The sequence below is a fragment of the Rhinolophus sinicus genome, linkage group LG07, assembly GCF_036562045.2.
Source record: "Rhinolophus sinicus isolate RSC01 linkage group LG07, ASM3656204v1, whole genome shotgun sequence".
NCBI classification, from domain to species: domain Eukaryota; kingdom Metazoa; phylum Chordata; class Mammalia; order Chiroptera; family Rhinolophidae; genus Rhinolophus; species Rhinolophus sinicus.
The window spans coordinates 29,480,695-29,495,875 of record NC_133757.1 but is presented as its reverse complement, the minus strand read 5'-3'; the positions used below and the strand labels follow the sequence as shown (position 1 = coordinate 29,495,875).

Here is a 15,181-nt window from a genome sequence, read left to right as displayed (position 1 = left end):
TGTAAACTGAATCGACAAGAATGAGCTGATTAACAGTGAAGCGGTAAAGAAAAATTTAAGTCGTAGGGGGTAAGCTCGTGTTTCTATCTATTGGCTGCTGAAATATTTTATGTCAAAGCAAGAACCCTGCTTACTTCTTGGCATACCAAAACTACAAATACAGAGTCACAGCCCAGGAATCATGGGATGTCTATAAAGTCTGGGAACGCACATAATATGATCTATTTTTACAAATTGAAGATATCCTTTACGACATTATGTACATTCACCTGTTTCCATATTCTTGTACATCTTGTGGAGAAATGCTATAATGAAGAATCTGTCTCAAAAATGTTAAATATACTACTGTATTGCAGAAAAAACAAAGGAATAGCAACTTGTGTTTAAATACTTGTTCATTCATTCAATGAGTATCTACTGTCAGGTGCCCATGAACTTCGAGATACTGGTTCATTGGGTAGCACTGACCATTTAATTAGTTGCATTAACTAAAGATAGAGAGTTACTTTTTTCCCTCTTGCACTTGATCTTCACTTTGGAATAAGTTTGAACGCTTGAGAAATGAAGCTATTTGGCTGTACAACAGTCTTACGTATACAGAATCAGTACACAATGTTTCTTTCCCTTCATGTACATTATTTCTATGATCACTCCAAATGATATAAAGGAAGTTTGGTGCCCATTCTTGTGTCTCTCCTTTAAAGTCTGCCAACAAGGATTCATAGCATGTATTTATTATTTCTGAGAATTATATAATAGTGCTTCTGGAGAGAGAAAAGTAGGCTTGATTCCAAGACGCTAATTTATTGTTTTGTTTTAATTCGTGAGTACTTTTCTGTTTCAAGTTAAGTCAAAATGCAAATATTAGACTGGTTTCACATTAAGAAGTTTACATGCCCAGCACCTGTAAAGAACAATAAAGGATATAAAAACTAAATGTAACAGAACTGAAGCATAACAGAAACCCACAGAACAAGCCATCTACAAGATATAAAGACCAGCTGTGGAAAATTCCTTGCAAGGCTGGCTGGTACTGCAAACTCAGCGATCTCCCTGGGAAAGCCCCTTTGATGCTGTGGCTTATTCCTCAACTCTCAAGATCCAGTTTGGGGCTCTATGTGGACTTTAACCTCTGACGACCTCATTGACCCCTGCAGAGAGCCAGGCATCGTCTTCAGAGAAGTGAGAATGAGGAGATTCAAATTAGAGCCTTTGTGGCTTCATAACTACCCAACTCAACACTTGTAGCAGTTAGGAAATTAAGAATTTAAGCAATTCTCCCATCACCAATTAAAATGTTCACAGAGTAAGCAGAATTCTTACACTTGCGTTGGTGAGTCAGCCATAAGCAGAAGCAGGCGGTTACAAATGCACCCCCTCCTTATGACACAAGCCTCTACTCCCGAACCCTCAGAACCCGGACTGCTTTTCTAGGGCAGGCAGTCACCTAACACACATATCATCACTCTTCCATCCCTACCAGACACTTTCTAGCCCCTCTCAACTTCCAGATGCCAGGAACTAGTGTCTAACTCAGACTATAGAAGACTATCAACAATATTTCCTCTATTAACTGACTATACAGATTCTGCATCTGTGGATCCAACCCACCAAAGGTTGAAAACTATTTTCTACCCACGAGTGGGAATCCACAGATGTGGAGGGTCAACTACAGACTTTGTTCTAAACCATGTTATATAAGGGCCTTAAGCATCTGTGCGTTTTGATATCCACAGGAGGTACTGGAACCAATCCCCCATGGATAATGAGGGACAACTGTAATTACCGGTAGTTAAGCAGGCATCTAAAAGACATAACATCTAATTTTTCTGAACACTTGTATACATTTTCTCATAAAGCAAACCCAGATGATAGGCTCTCTCCATTTTTACAGTCTGGGAGAAAGAATCATTGGATAAATGACTTGACCCCAATCACCACTGACAGAGCTGAGGCTTCAACCAGTGTCTTCCTCACACCAAGCTTCACGGGCTGTCCACTACTTTATATTCCCTACACCTCACATAGCGCATTCAAACTTTTCATATGTAAGAAACAAAGCAATCATCTTCTGACATTAGATCAAAACACTTACAAAAACCACGTGAGCAACGACAAGTTCCAAATGGACAAGCATTATGCCTTATGCAGCCCTTGAAAGACAGAAAAACAGGCCAACAATGGAGACACCTATTTAAGTAGAAAATTGTGTCTTAGAGGATATCTAAAAACATTACATTTCTGAGAGAGCATCTTTGTGCAAACTCAAGGTCATAAAGAGTTTGAAGCTAACTACTTTTCAACATGCAATTTTGACATATACAGTTTATATTATTAGGTTAATGTTTCCAGTAGCATAGAAAACATTCTGATATTTCCTAACCAACCCCTCTTTCAAATAAAATATAGATACGTAGCTTTGTTGGCACTGACATTAACCATAATACGCTCTGAAGCAGTTTGTGGGGTTGGGTGGACATTAAGTGGTTTTTCATGACAGCAACGACGAAAGAGTCTCCAGTTTTAAATCCAAGTCGTATTATCCTTATTCAAAAGCAAGCATAAGCTAGACAATTCATATTACTTCATATATATATATATATATATATATATATATATACACACACATATATATATATTTTAAAAAGGAGCATGGACTAATTGAAAAATATTAATGTTTCCTCAAAATTTATATAAATAGGCGTATTTATTTTAAAAATAATTTATATTCCCATGAATTCATATAAGAAATTTCTTCCTCTGTTATAATCCACCAACAAAATTAACACTAAATTATATTTAACTGGACTTATGCTAGAAAATCTAAAATCTAATATATATATATACACACACACATATATATATAAAATCTATACAGTCACTTTCAATTTGGGGTGTGGGAAGAGGGGAGGCATAAAGAAAGACAAAGAGGCAGAAAGAAAGCAGGACATAATTTGAATTTTTTCCAAGAACACTATATTAAAAATACATAAAGTAAGCAAATAGAGGAAAATATTGACTATTGTTGAATCCAAGTAGTGGTATATGGATGGGCACTATATTTTTCTTCCTCCATTTCTATCAATACAAATTCTTTTAAAAACACAATTTCCAGGGTATTATCATAAAGTCAAGTACATATTCAGCCCAGTCGCCTACTTCTATACTGTACTGTTAACTGACGTCCTGGCGGTATCTTGGCCAAGGTATTACTGTATGTCTCTCCTGGCTCTGGAGGCAGATTGCCCGGGTTCAAATCTGAACTCTGCAGTTATTGGCTGTGAGCTTGAGCAAATAATGTAAATGCACTAACCCTCAATTTCTTTGTCAGTATAATGAGGATAATAATAGTCCTCGACCTCAAAGGAGTTCCAGTGAGAAACTACTATGAAGTGCTTAGCACAGAGCCTGGCCCAGAGGTAAATAGTGGGTTACCATCTTGTATGGTAACCATAGGGTACCTTCAGACAGAAAAAAAGACTAAATGATATTACGCAGAAGAAGTCTGGAGTTATTCAGATTGCACAGTATGAAAAAATCAGTAATCCACAGTGTGATAAGGTCATGCAGCGCCTCTGGTCACCATTACAATAATAATTGTAACCCAACATTTATGTGGTCGCTTTCTACAGACCAAGCACTGTGCTAAGCACTTCACCTGCAGTTTCTCATTTGGATTCATATGAAGCAAGGAATGATTATGATTTCCATTTTACAAATTAAGCAATTAAGGGTATATATATATATATATATATATATATATATATATATATAATTTGCTCAAGATTACAAAGCCAGTAACTGGCAGAGTTGCAATTTGAACCTCGGCAATCTGGCTCCAAAGCCTGCTTCTGACCCACCTGAACTTGGGCAAGTCATGTCACATATTAAGACTTCAGTTTCCTCCTCTGGAAAATGAGCAGCATAGTGGAACAGGTGCTTTCACAAGTCCCTTCTACACTTCTCTGGACCACGATGCTATTTAAACCCAATTCACTATATACAGAAACATCTCTACTCTGGTCCTTTGACATGCCACGGCTTCTCTGTCGCACATAATATAGAACAATGTGCATGTATAATTCCCCTGCCTCAATGTTCTTGAGCTCTGTTGGTGGGAGGAATAACACTCACAGGCACCGGCCAGGTAGAGAAGAGCCTCCAAACAGTTCTATAATGAAGTCTCTTTGACTGGAGTCCAAAGAGAACCTTACTCAAAATGAATTCTACCTGACAGCACTAATGCTACAGGAAAGTTAAGGACACACCGCAACAAAATTAGCCAAAGCTCTAGGACCTGAGTTATGTCACTCTACCTCCCCGGACCTCAGTTTCCTTATTTATAGAAACGAAGTGCCTTTTAGATACAAGCAATCCCGAAGGAAGCAGCCACCACAACCCAGGGAAACCGACCATCTTTGTTAGAATTCAGGGAAGTGGGTAAGGAAGCATGTATAATTTGAAAAACCACATTCAACACAGTTATTGTTTTTACAATATAAACCACAGAAGTAAAGCTCCAAAAAATCTATTGTGTTGTTTGGCAAGAGACTGAAGCAGCACAGGGTAGGGGAGATAGATTTTTTTTTTTTATATTGAGATACATTAGAGGAGATCACTGTTGAAAACCCCTTTTAGCTCAAAGAGTCTGTGAAATAAAAAAATAAAGTTGATATTCTATTAAATAAACTCTTTAAAGAAAAAAATCCTATTTGTCAAAATAAACAAATTTTTAAAAAGTCGTTAGGACTACTTAAGATATTTTTCCCTTTTGTAGAAAAAGTGATTTCAATAATTGCACAAACATGTAAAATTGTGCACAGAAGACTCAAGGTGTTTGTTTTTTTAAAACATATTTGTATTTTTTAAACACAAACCAAGTCTGATAATATTCCAAGCCAAAACACAACCAAGTTGGTTCTACTCTGGTTCTAATATTGCTTCAAAATCCTGAAAATCCATTTTAAGTAAGGAAAAGAAATGAGACATAAAGTTCATGTAATTCTTTCTGTGGTCAAATATATAAGGCTCGATTTTTAATCAAATCTCTTCTACAAATCTTTTGGCCATCTTTGCCCACTCAATAGCACCATTAGGGATGAAAAGACAAAAGACCAAACTGAATCCAATCCGTCTGGCTTTCATTAGCGTTGCTGGTAAATAGTTTGCTGAGAAACAACTGGCAATCCCCACACTACCTGTCAATATCAGTTTGGGAAATTTTTATGGATGTAATCTCTCCTCAGTCCCCATTTTCGGAGATAATTAATCAAAAGCTAGTTGTATGCAGATTAACCCCTAGAAAAAATAATTGATGTATATGTATATCATCAGCTCTCAACACCTAAACCTCCCTGTCAGATTTCAGGTTATCCTCTAAGACTGGACTTGGATTGGGAGCACCAAAATAAGAAGAAGGCCTATTAGAAAAACGAATACTATGAAAAAGTGGGTGCCTGTTAGAAAAGCCTCACTACCTTACCCACCCTCAAAAAAATAAGCGCACAGGGAAATTCCAGAAAGCAGATACCGCCTTTCCTCTATCTACCAAACTAACCTCCTCTTGCAGTGTCCCTTCATTTTATTAAAATAAACTTTAGTATGGAAAGAAGTAAAACTTAATATTAAAATCTTCCATTCCTAAAGGACCTTGTGAAAACTTGGTAAGACCCTCTCATTAGAAACTCTCAAACACACAATTTATGGGTTTTGTGGAACCCCTTGAACCGTCAAGGTTAAAAATCCTTGCTGGAGCCCGGAGAATCATGTGCCTCTCAATAACCCTCTCTCCTCCTTCAGGGATGGGAGCCACCCAAACATCACATTTGAAATGTAAAGAGTAATAAAATGAAGTCTCCAATTGCACCTGATGCTTTAAGCTACCTGTGTCAAGTGTCAGTTCTGCCATTTTTAAGCAATGCTCCAAGGATTTCTGTTTCATTTCCTTGACCACGCAAACTGGGTCTTATCCAAAGCCCTCCTCTCTCCTGTTCTTTCTCCTTTTCTTTTTTTAACTGAGCCTAGAAGCTTATGGCCAAATCAATTTATAAGTGAAGGACAAATGCCTGAGAACAAAAGCCCCCAGCGAACACTCACCCTTACCACCCCTTACCAACTCAAGATGTGCAGGACACTGCCAGCCAACGTGGCTGTGGGCTGCATCTGAAGCAAGAACAGAATAAGGACACTCCATTCAACCTTTTTGTCTGGGGTACTTCCTGGGGTTTTCATTGGCATTTAACACCAAGACACAAGGCTCATTTTTCATTAAAGTTGCAAGACTTTCACTTTGGCCAGTTTCAAATGGTGTAATTGATCTGCACTGTCTTCTTAAATAACCCAACTGAAGGACACTGCAGCTTTAAATATTTCAGTGCTAACTAGCAAATAGACTCCATTGCAATATGGCTCTGAAGGTCGCGTCCTATTGTCTCTTTCCTCTGGAAAAAAACAATTTCTACATCCTTCTTCTAGGGAACATAGGAAGGGTTACCCCTAGAATTCCCACTCTTCCGCCTGGGGCCCCGGTAGAGTTCTAGTGGTGGCTGGAATCTTACACTCATCATTTTCCCGGCAGGGGCAAGGCGCTGATTGCTATTAATGATGATGCCGGCACCTTAGCGAGACATAAACACATGTGTTCACATTAGTTTAATTGAGCGCGTGCAACTGTCTGAAATAGCACCACTCGCGACTGGGCTGTGCATCTCCACAAGAAGAGCAGGGCCGGGGTGCTTTAGGAGTGGACAGCTTGCAGGCGGTACCCTGCGCCCCGACTGTCATAACCTGAAACGTGCAGCCCCTTAAAACGACGGGAATCTCAGCCCACTCATCCTGGGACTACGCCCGCACCTTGCCACGCACTTGCTGCTTTGGTTGTCAAAAAAGGTCCAAACAAGAGGCCCAAGCACGGTGAAGGGGAAAAAATAAACGAAAAGGAAAAGGCCCTTTTCTATCTTGTCAGGGTGAATAAACAGGAACCCGGGAGCAGCCACAATGTTCCCCCACCCGGGTGCCGGCATCGCTGCCTTGTTTAAGGAACACACACATCAGCCGACGCTTACGAGGCCGGGAAGAAGGGGCAAACGAAGCGGGGTAGGAGGAAGGTATGTGCGGGTGCACGGGAGCATTACCTGAAATGGCAACAGATTGTTACCATTATCGGTCCGGAAAGCGTTATCCTCCATCCAGGACTTGGAGGTGAGCGGGGCCGCGCGGGGGAACTTGGGCGGCGCGATCACGTTGCTGGAGAAGGGCTTTTTGAGCGGCGAAATGGGGTTGAGCGGGGAAGGCACCCCGACGCCCACGCCCACGCCCACGCCGACCGCCCGGCGAGGGTCCCGGCCCGCCTGCAGGCCGCCCCACGGGTTGGACGGCGCGCTCCAGGCGGCGTTCACGCTCTGGTGCGTGTTCCAGCTGGACGAGGCAGAGGAGGCGGCGGCGGCGGCCGCAGCGGCGGCGACGGCCGAGGACGAGGACGGCTTGCTGGTCATGATGGGCTGGTGGCCGTACGCCGCGGCGGCGCTCCTCTGCGCGTAGGGCGCCTGGCTGGGGCTGGCGGGTGACCGGCGCTGCTGCGGGGGCTGCGCCTGGGGGGGCTGCGCGGGCTGCGGCGCGGGCGGCGGCGGCTGCTGGTGGTGCTGGGTCTGCGCCAGGCCGATCTGCGGGGAGAAGGTGCCCCCGAAGACGGGGTTGACGTGGTGCGGGAAGTTCTGGAAGAGCATGGTCCCGTTGACTGGGGTGATCCCCTGGAAGAAGCTGTCCTCCACCGCGTTCGTGGTGCCCGTGGACCAGGTGCTGCCGAAGGACGGCGACAGCGACGCACCCGGCGCAGCGGGCTCCTGCTGCGGCGGCGGCGGCTGCTGCGGGGGCTGGTGGAAACTCAAGCCCGGCAGGAGCGGCGACTCCATCTGCATCTTGTCGGAGCCGTTGGGGGCCGGCTGGGCCGCTGCGGAGCTGAGCGCCGGCACTGCGCTGCTGTCCTCCGGCTTGGGGGTCTCTGAGGAGAGGGGCGTGGACGGGGCTTCGGCTGCGCTGGGCTCGGGCTGGGGCTGCTGCTGCTGCTGCTGCTGCCGCTGCTGCTGGGGCTGGGGCTGGGTTTTGCTTTTGTCCATCAGTAAATCATCCTGCATGGTTTGCGCAGCTGAAACGGGAAAAAAGAGAGACGCGTTATTGTCAGTGTGATCGCCCCTCGCTGAAGCGGGCGGGTGTTTTACTTGCGAAAATCCAGTGCCACCTCTACTAGCCAATTGCAATGCAAATCCATAATCTCCCATTTAGAAGAGCAGGTCGGACTGGGGTGGGAGGGCTCGCGCAAGGTCTCTAAAAATACTGTGAGAGCGTCTTCACCCTTTCTGATGTCTTGGTTCCTTTTCTGTATTAGTGAGAGATGTGCTTTAAGACAGAAAGACAGCAATTTCGCCACGTCTCTTTTCCCTTCACCGGAACTCAGAGCGTTCACCCTGCAATGAGAAACTGATTCTGGTTCCTGTTTTTTCCCAAGCACCACCCTCCCCTGGTTATTTGCATACGTCAATAAATACTGCTGCGTCCTTCAGCAAGGTTAAAAAGACACCGCACACGACCCTTTCTTCCCCCCTTCCCTATTTGGGCACTTTAAAGAAACAGCAGTCTTATCCCTCTTGATTAGCAAACTGCCTTCTAGCGTTGATAATTGTTTCATTTAGCAGCAGCAAACCACGAGGGAGGAAATCCTTGGCATTCGTTAGCAGGAGGACTCAGCTGCACAATCATTCTCTGGCCTCCCAGTAGCTGCAGCTACTCCATTTTGTTAGGAGACAGGGGGGAAAACCCACCGCTTTTAAAGAGGTGAAAATCTACTGAACCGTTTGGAAGTGTTTGCTTGTTACTCTAAGGATTAGGGTTTTTCTGCTTATTCCCCAATTTTCTTGTCTCCAATTCTGCCACGCGAGATTTTTGGCATCTCAGTGGTTCAGCTCTTTACAGGAGCCTGAGAATTTCTCTGCAGAGTGTAGAAATGTTCTGGTTGGATTTGAGGTGAAAGAGGGTGGGGGGAGGCAGGCTGACAGACACTGAGTGTGAGATGGAATAGGGCTTTTAAAGAAATCCCCCTGAGATTTAAGTAGAAAGTCAAGATAATTTGGGGGTTGCCAGATTTTCATGTTTGAATCCTCCTACTGCTGCTTTGGTCACAAGACTTACGCAAATTTAGAATCCAATCTCTTATCACTAGTATTAGCAGTGAAAGATTATGGTTTGAAAACCCTGAATTACCATATGCTACCAAAAGTGTTAAAAATAGCATAGTACAAAGTCCCAAATTGTCATACATTGTAATTATAGTGCATTGCCATTACTGTTTCATTTAGCCATATAAGGAGTGTATGGTATTTTCCATTTCGCATAGGACTGTATTCGCTTCTGCCATACTGCCTGTTTTCTCATTCCAGGGTGAAAATAGTAATCACTCAAAACCAGGAGATTTCCATATACATGGTTCACTGAGTTAGCTTGTCCCTTAGAACATGTTAATTGTTTTAAATATATTAGTATTACAGTGCTAAGACCCTGAAAACAAATATTTTGAAATGTTAAAGGAGCATATGACCAAACATATAATTATTTTTAGATGATGATTCAGTGTAATTGCAACAAAGTTATTAAAATATTTAATGCAGTTACTTAACGCAGATACTTAGAGAAGCATCCTTCTCAGGACACTTGTGAAAGGGCATTCAAATACACACAGAAGCTATGCCTTGGACATCCTCATGATAATAACTGTTGTAAAATAAATGTATTGGAAAATGGAGATGCTTCCACTCTTAACTATTAAGCAAAATATGTCAGACCGAGAAATGGGATTAAAAGTAGTTCTCTTTTATTAAAGACTATCTTTAAAATGGTTGATCTTTCATTTTAAAGTTTCATACATAGACAAAATAGTGGGCTCAAGGAAATGCTTCACAGCTACCTTACTCTCTTTTCTAACCCTCTCTCCTCTATTTCCCCCACCAAAAAAAACCCAACCCATCATAAACTGCCAGCTACTACCAATAAAACCTAGTTAAGACTGATTTTATGTCCCTCAGTTACCCTGTCTAAAACAATGGCTTTGATCAGTGTTGAAAAATATGACACAAAGAGGCAAGCGAAGCTTGGATTCACAACACAAAGTTCTATTGCTGCCAAAGAAAACGGTCATAGAAAGAGACATTTTCATACTTGGTTTAAGCAGTGCTGTAGTAAACGATTATAATCCGGGGTTTGAGATGCTTCCAGTGGGCTAGAATTGTCTTTACAATAGCCATATCATCATGGCTGAAATATGCATTTGATTATAATTTCAATATCACTCAGCTTTTCCGATGCTTGTGTCAATGCTTTTAGTTAATGCCTTCAGTTTAAACTGCATGCTCTTGGTGGAAAAATTAATCCTGTACTATAGCAAAAAAAGCCAAAAAGTAAGCTGGACTCAGAATATTTTATAAAAGCTATAATTAATATTAATATATTTATTGAATTTTTTAAATTTTATCATACCATGAACACCCATTTTTCTTCTCAACACTCCTTAAAGATATAAATTTCACTTTCTGCATAAATTCACTCTGTCAAGGTCAAGACCCATCTTTAATAAATAAGACCCTTTAAACAAAAGGTAAGCAATAGATTAAGGTAACATTTACAAAGTTAATATGCAGTGTCTTTCAGTGACTGCTTGTATAGTTTGTTTGAGTCCGGGTTTTTTTGTTTTTCTTTTTGTTTTTTCTTTTTTCTTATTTACAGCAAAGTCCGAGAAATAGATACCTTCTTCCCCTCCCCCATCACACACACAATAGATCTTCCTTTACATGCAATCACCCAATCTCAAGTAACAAATTCTTAGTAGCAGTTACCTTTGAGTGTCCAGTTTTTAAGGATCGATAAAATTAAAAAGTGTACAGTATTTATTTTCTTCTTTCAGGTTGATTATGTGACCGCTCTGGCAAAAGCACTTTGACAACTGTAAGAAGAGAGGGCATGCGCACACAGGGAACTGTGGGGGCTGAAGTCCTCCACAAGGTACTCCGCCTGTCTTAAGCACGTTCAGCCAGGAAAGGAGGAAGCCTTGCAAATTGTGATTCCAAGGGGAAGAGGTTGTACCCGGATTACATTATATCTTCCTAACCAATCTAAATCACGAGTTGTTGAAATGACAAAGGGGAAAAATAAAATTGTTTGTCAACTTGATTTAGGGAGCCCGGTTAAAACAGAAACTAGATTGTAGGGCTCAAAATAAAAAAACCCAGCAGAGCTACCTTAAATGGTATTAGAATGGTAATGACTGGGTAGCGAGCAATTGGAACCATACCAGAGCAAAAGAGATTGGGGTAGAGAGGGATAAGAAAGGGAGGGGAGACTACCAGGGAAAGATAAATACTTAAAATCTGACCATGCATAGCAGAAACATTTTTAATATTATAGAATGAAAACTACCTTAATATTAAATGTGATATTAACCTTAGAGGTCAAGTAAAAATAGGTGTTAGCCACAAATTTTTGACATCCACCAAGATTTCTTTGCATTTGAGTTTTCAATGAAGGCACAAATCACTTATTTTAATATGTTACCTGATATGCTCTAAATCAACTCACCTCATTTTACTTGTCAAAATGAAAATTTACATTGCATTATTCATACAATGATCATTCAAATAAAATTCAACTCTTTTAAGCAAAAATATTTTTGAAATATTAAATAATATTTTGAAGTAGTTAAAAAAAACATGTTTAGTGTTTCACTGCATAGGACAGTGATTTCTTTATTCAAGACAAAGTAGATAGTTTCTATTTTCTAAAAAATGTTTTGGTGTACATTTTTCCTATTTTAACGTCATGATTCCGAGGCTGGAATCTCACAACATATTAACATCAACCGTTATCTATAGCTTCTAAGAGCAATAGTTCAACTACCAGTTTGCTTACGTAGGCAGGAGATATTATTTCTTATGGGATTTGGCTCAATGCCATTCACCCAAGGGGTTCAGAGTAAATGTCAGTTGATGACTATGCTGATTGAACTTGGAACTAAAAATGCTAAGCATCATTTAAAATTGTCCTTATTCACCAGTTAGAACTCAAGTAATACCAGAGACTACCAATTTGCAGCAGTCAGTATTCTTTGTTTCTAGTTATTTCTAAGGAAAAACACTAACAACTGAAGAAGAAAAAATCACTTTCATCAATCTGCCAAAAGCTCTTTTTAAAAGAACTAAGTGGTTTTCTTATTCCTACTATGAACTTAGCGTATATTCCCTAATTTTTCTCTTTCTCTACCAACCCTCCTTAAAAAGCTTCACTTCTGCTAAGGTGCTATTCTTAACCATTTGCATTCCAGAGCCTGTAAGGATCCACTCAAGGTTAATCTGACTCCAGAAGACTTCCTAACCAACCAAACTTCTACTACATTTTCAAGTATTGGAAGACAAAAAAAAAAAAAAACCTCATAAAATCCTTACAAAGACTTGATTTTTAAAAAATCATTTGAAGTTAATGTCAAGATTTTATCAGTAAAGTAGACACTCTGAAGTTATTCAGGTATGCTTGAAGGTAGTTTACTTGGGCATTTACTAATCCACTGGACCCCAGGTGCTGGTTTACTAATAACTGGCACAATGGAGAAAAATAAACTTTGGCCCCTGACCCTTGATAAATGACAATAAAAAATTAGCACTGCTCATACTTAATGTAATTTTACTGTATTTGACAATGAACAAATTTCTGCTCTTCCTTTCCTAAAATTAGCACTCAAATGAAAAAGAAAATGACTCCAACATAAATGCCAGGGTGTAAATAAATACCAAGCAAACAATATAATACAGGAGCACCCACCAGAACGACAAAGACCTTCGCTACTAAAATCCTGTTTTTTATTTAACCAGAAAGGAAGCACTTTCTGAAATTTTGTCTTCAACTCACAAGCTTAACCACATAACTCTTTTGAATAGACACGGAATGTTGTAAATACAGAGATTACAGAGTTAACTCACTCAAAAATACATGGGTCAAACTCATCTTTCTAGGCTTCCTTCCTTCCTTTCTTTCCCTATTTACATCACTAGCACAGTGCTTATAAGTCCTGGGCAGTTGAATGGATGAATTTGGATGGATAAATGAATAGACGAATGAATGAATGAAATATAGTTTTTGATTATCTAAAACGGCCATGTTTTGAGTAGGTATTAAATTATTCTGCATTTAGAAAAGCAATTACTTTTTCATCAACTGCAAGAAGTATGAATGGGAGTGGTATAAGACAGAAAACCATCTTGGACCTCATGATGCTCAGCAGTATGCAGATCATTTGATTATCGTCATGAAATAACATTCTCTAAGCACTAATTAAATGGGAACTTTGTTCCCATCTAAGAGTTTACAATCTAATTAAGACACACACCCCACCTCTCCACAGAAACGCCATCATGAAGTTCACAATGGCCGCTCAGAGCTAAGTCCAATGGATGTTTTGTCTCTATCTTGCTTGACCTTGCAGCAACACTGACATAACTGACCGCACTTGCTGGATATACCTTCTTCCCTTGGCTTCCTTCGCGCTGTCCTTTCTTGGTTGTCTTGCATTTAGGGTTATTCTCTCTCTCTCTCTCTCTCTCTCTCTCTCTGTCTCTTCTTTGCTAACTGACTTTCAATATTGAGTTCCTCAGGGCTCTATCCTGGACCCTCTTCTCATCTCACTCTTCTGTGAGTGGCTTTCCCAATGATAAGGAAAGGACCAGGCCTATCGTATTGACAGCTACATTCCCAACAACTATCACTGTGCCTAGCGCATAATAAATGGGTATTCAATAAATATTTTTAAAATTACGATTACATTTATATGCAAAGGGCCAAGAATGCCAAGGCAAGCGAGGTGGCAAAAAAGAAATAAACCTTCAGGACTTACACTACCAGATATCAAGACCTATTATAAAGCTATAGTAATTAGGCTGTGTAGCTATTGGCACAAGGATAAGAAAATAGACAAATGGAACAAAATTGAAGTCCAGAAACAAATCTATATATGTATGGTCCTCAGATATTCGAAAATAGTAGCACTGCGGTAGTGAAAGGATGGTCTTTTCAATAAAAGATACTGCAGTCAACTGAATATCCAGATGGCAAAAAAGAGACCTTCACCCTTGCCACACCATACACAGAAATCAATTCCAGATGGATTGTAGGTCTAAATGTAAGAGGTAAACAATAAAGCCTTGAGAAGAACATAGGAGAATATTTTCATAACATTAGAGTAGGCAACAATTTCTTCAGCAGGTCACAAAAGAAATAAACATAAAGGAAAAATGTAATAAACCAATTAAATTAAGAACATCTGTTTTCCAAAAGCCAGAATTAGAGTGAAAACTCACAGAATAGGAAAAATACATGCAATAGCTTTATAATCAGAATACAGAAAGGACGCTTGCAAATTAATAACAGTAGATATCCCAAAGAAAAATTGACAAGAGACTTCAATGGAAGATATCCAACAGGCCAAAAAGCATATGAAAAGATACTCTACCTATCTAATCATCAAAGAAATACAAAATAAAATCCGAATGGCTAAAATTGGAAGAGGCAGACAATGCCACACGTTAGCAACGATGTGGGAGCAACTCATTCTCAAACACTGCTGGTGGAAGTATAATTTAGTATAACTATACAACCACATTGCAAAACTATTTAGCAGGGTCTATTAAAGCAAACATTCACATACCTTATGACCCAGCAATTCTGCATTTAGATCCATACCCAATAAAAATGCAAACATGTTCACCAGAAGACGTGTCAAAGCATCATTATCCATAATAGCCCAAACCTAGAAACAACCCAAATACCCATCTATAATAGAATGGATAAGTAAATTGTGATGGATTCATATAATGGAATCTCATAAAGCAAAGATAATGAATAGACTCCAACTCTGTAAAACAATATACCATGTTTCCTCGAAAATAAGACCTAGCCAGACAATCAGCTGTAATGCGTCTTTTGGAGCAAAAATTAATATAAGACCCAGTTTTATTTTACTATAATACCAGATCTTATATAATATATAATATATAATATATACTATATAATATATAATATGATATGATATGATATGATATATGATATGATATGATATGTTATGATATAATACCAGGTCTTATATTAATTTTTG

At 40.0% G+C, this 15,181-nt stretch overlaps 1 protein-coding gene across 13 annotated transcripts in view; it reads right to left on the bottom strand.

The window, feature by feature from the left end:
• CPEB3 (cytoplasmic polyadenylation element binding protein 3) overlaps window positions 1-15,181 on the bottom strand; it is a 173,177-nt gene that overhangs the window by 134,774 nt on the left and 23,222 nt on the right. For 4 of the 13 annotated variants that reach the window (XM_019739298.2, XM_019739362.2, XM_019739365.2 and 1 more), the window contains exons 1-3: window positions 10,881-10,994; window positions 8,237-8,462; window positions 7,134-8,143 (exon numbers count right to left, since the gene is read on the bottom strand). In XM_019739298.2, the coding sequence (XP_019594857.1) occupies window positions 7,134-8,143; window positions 8,237-8,276 (1,050 nt within the window). In that variant the 5' untranslated portion in view covers window positions 8,277-8,462; window positions 10,881-10,994. Of the gene's footprint in view, window positions 1-7,133; window positions 8,144-8,236; window positions 8,463-10,880; window positions 11,032-15,181 lie in introns of those variants that run through there. The other 9 variants (XM_074339389.1, XM_074339390.1, XM_074339391.1 and 6 more) reach the window with 4 other exon arrangements.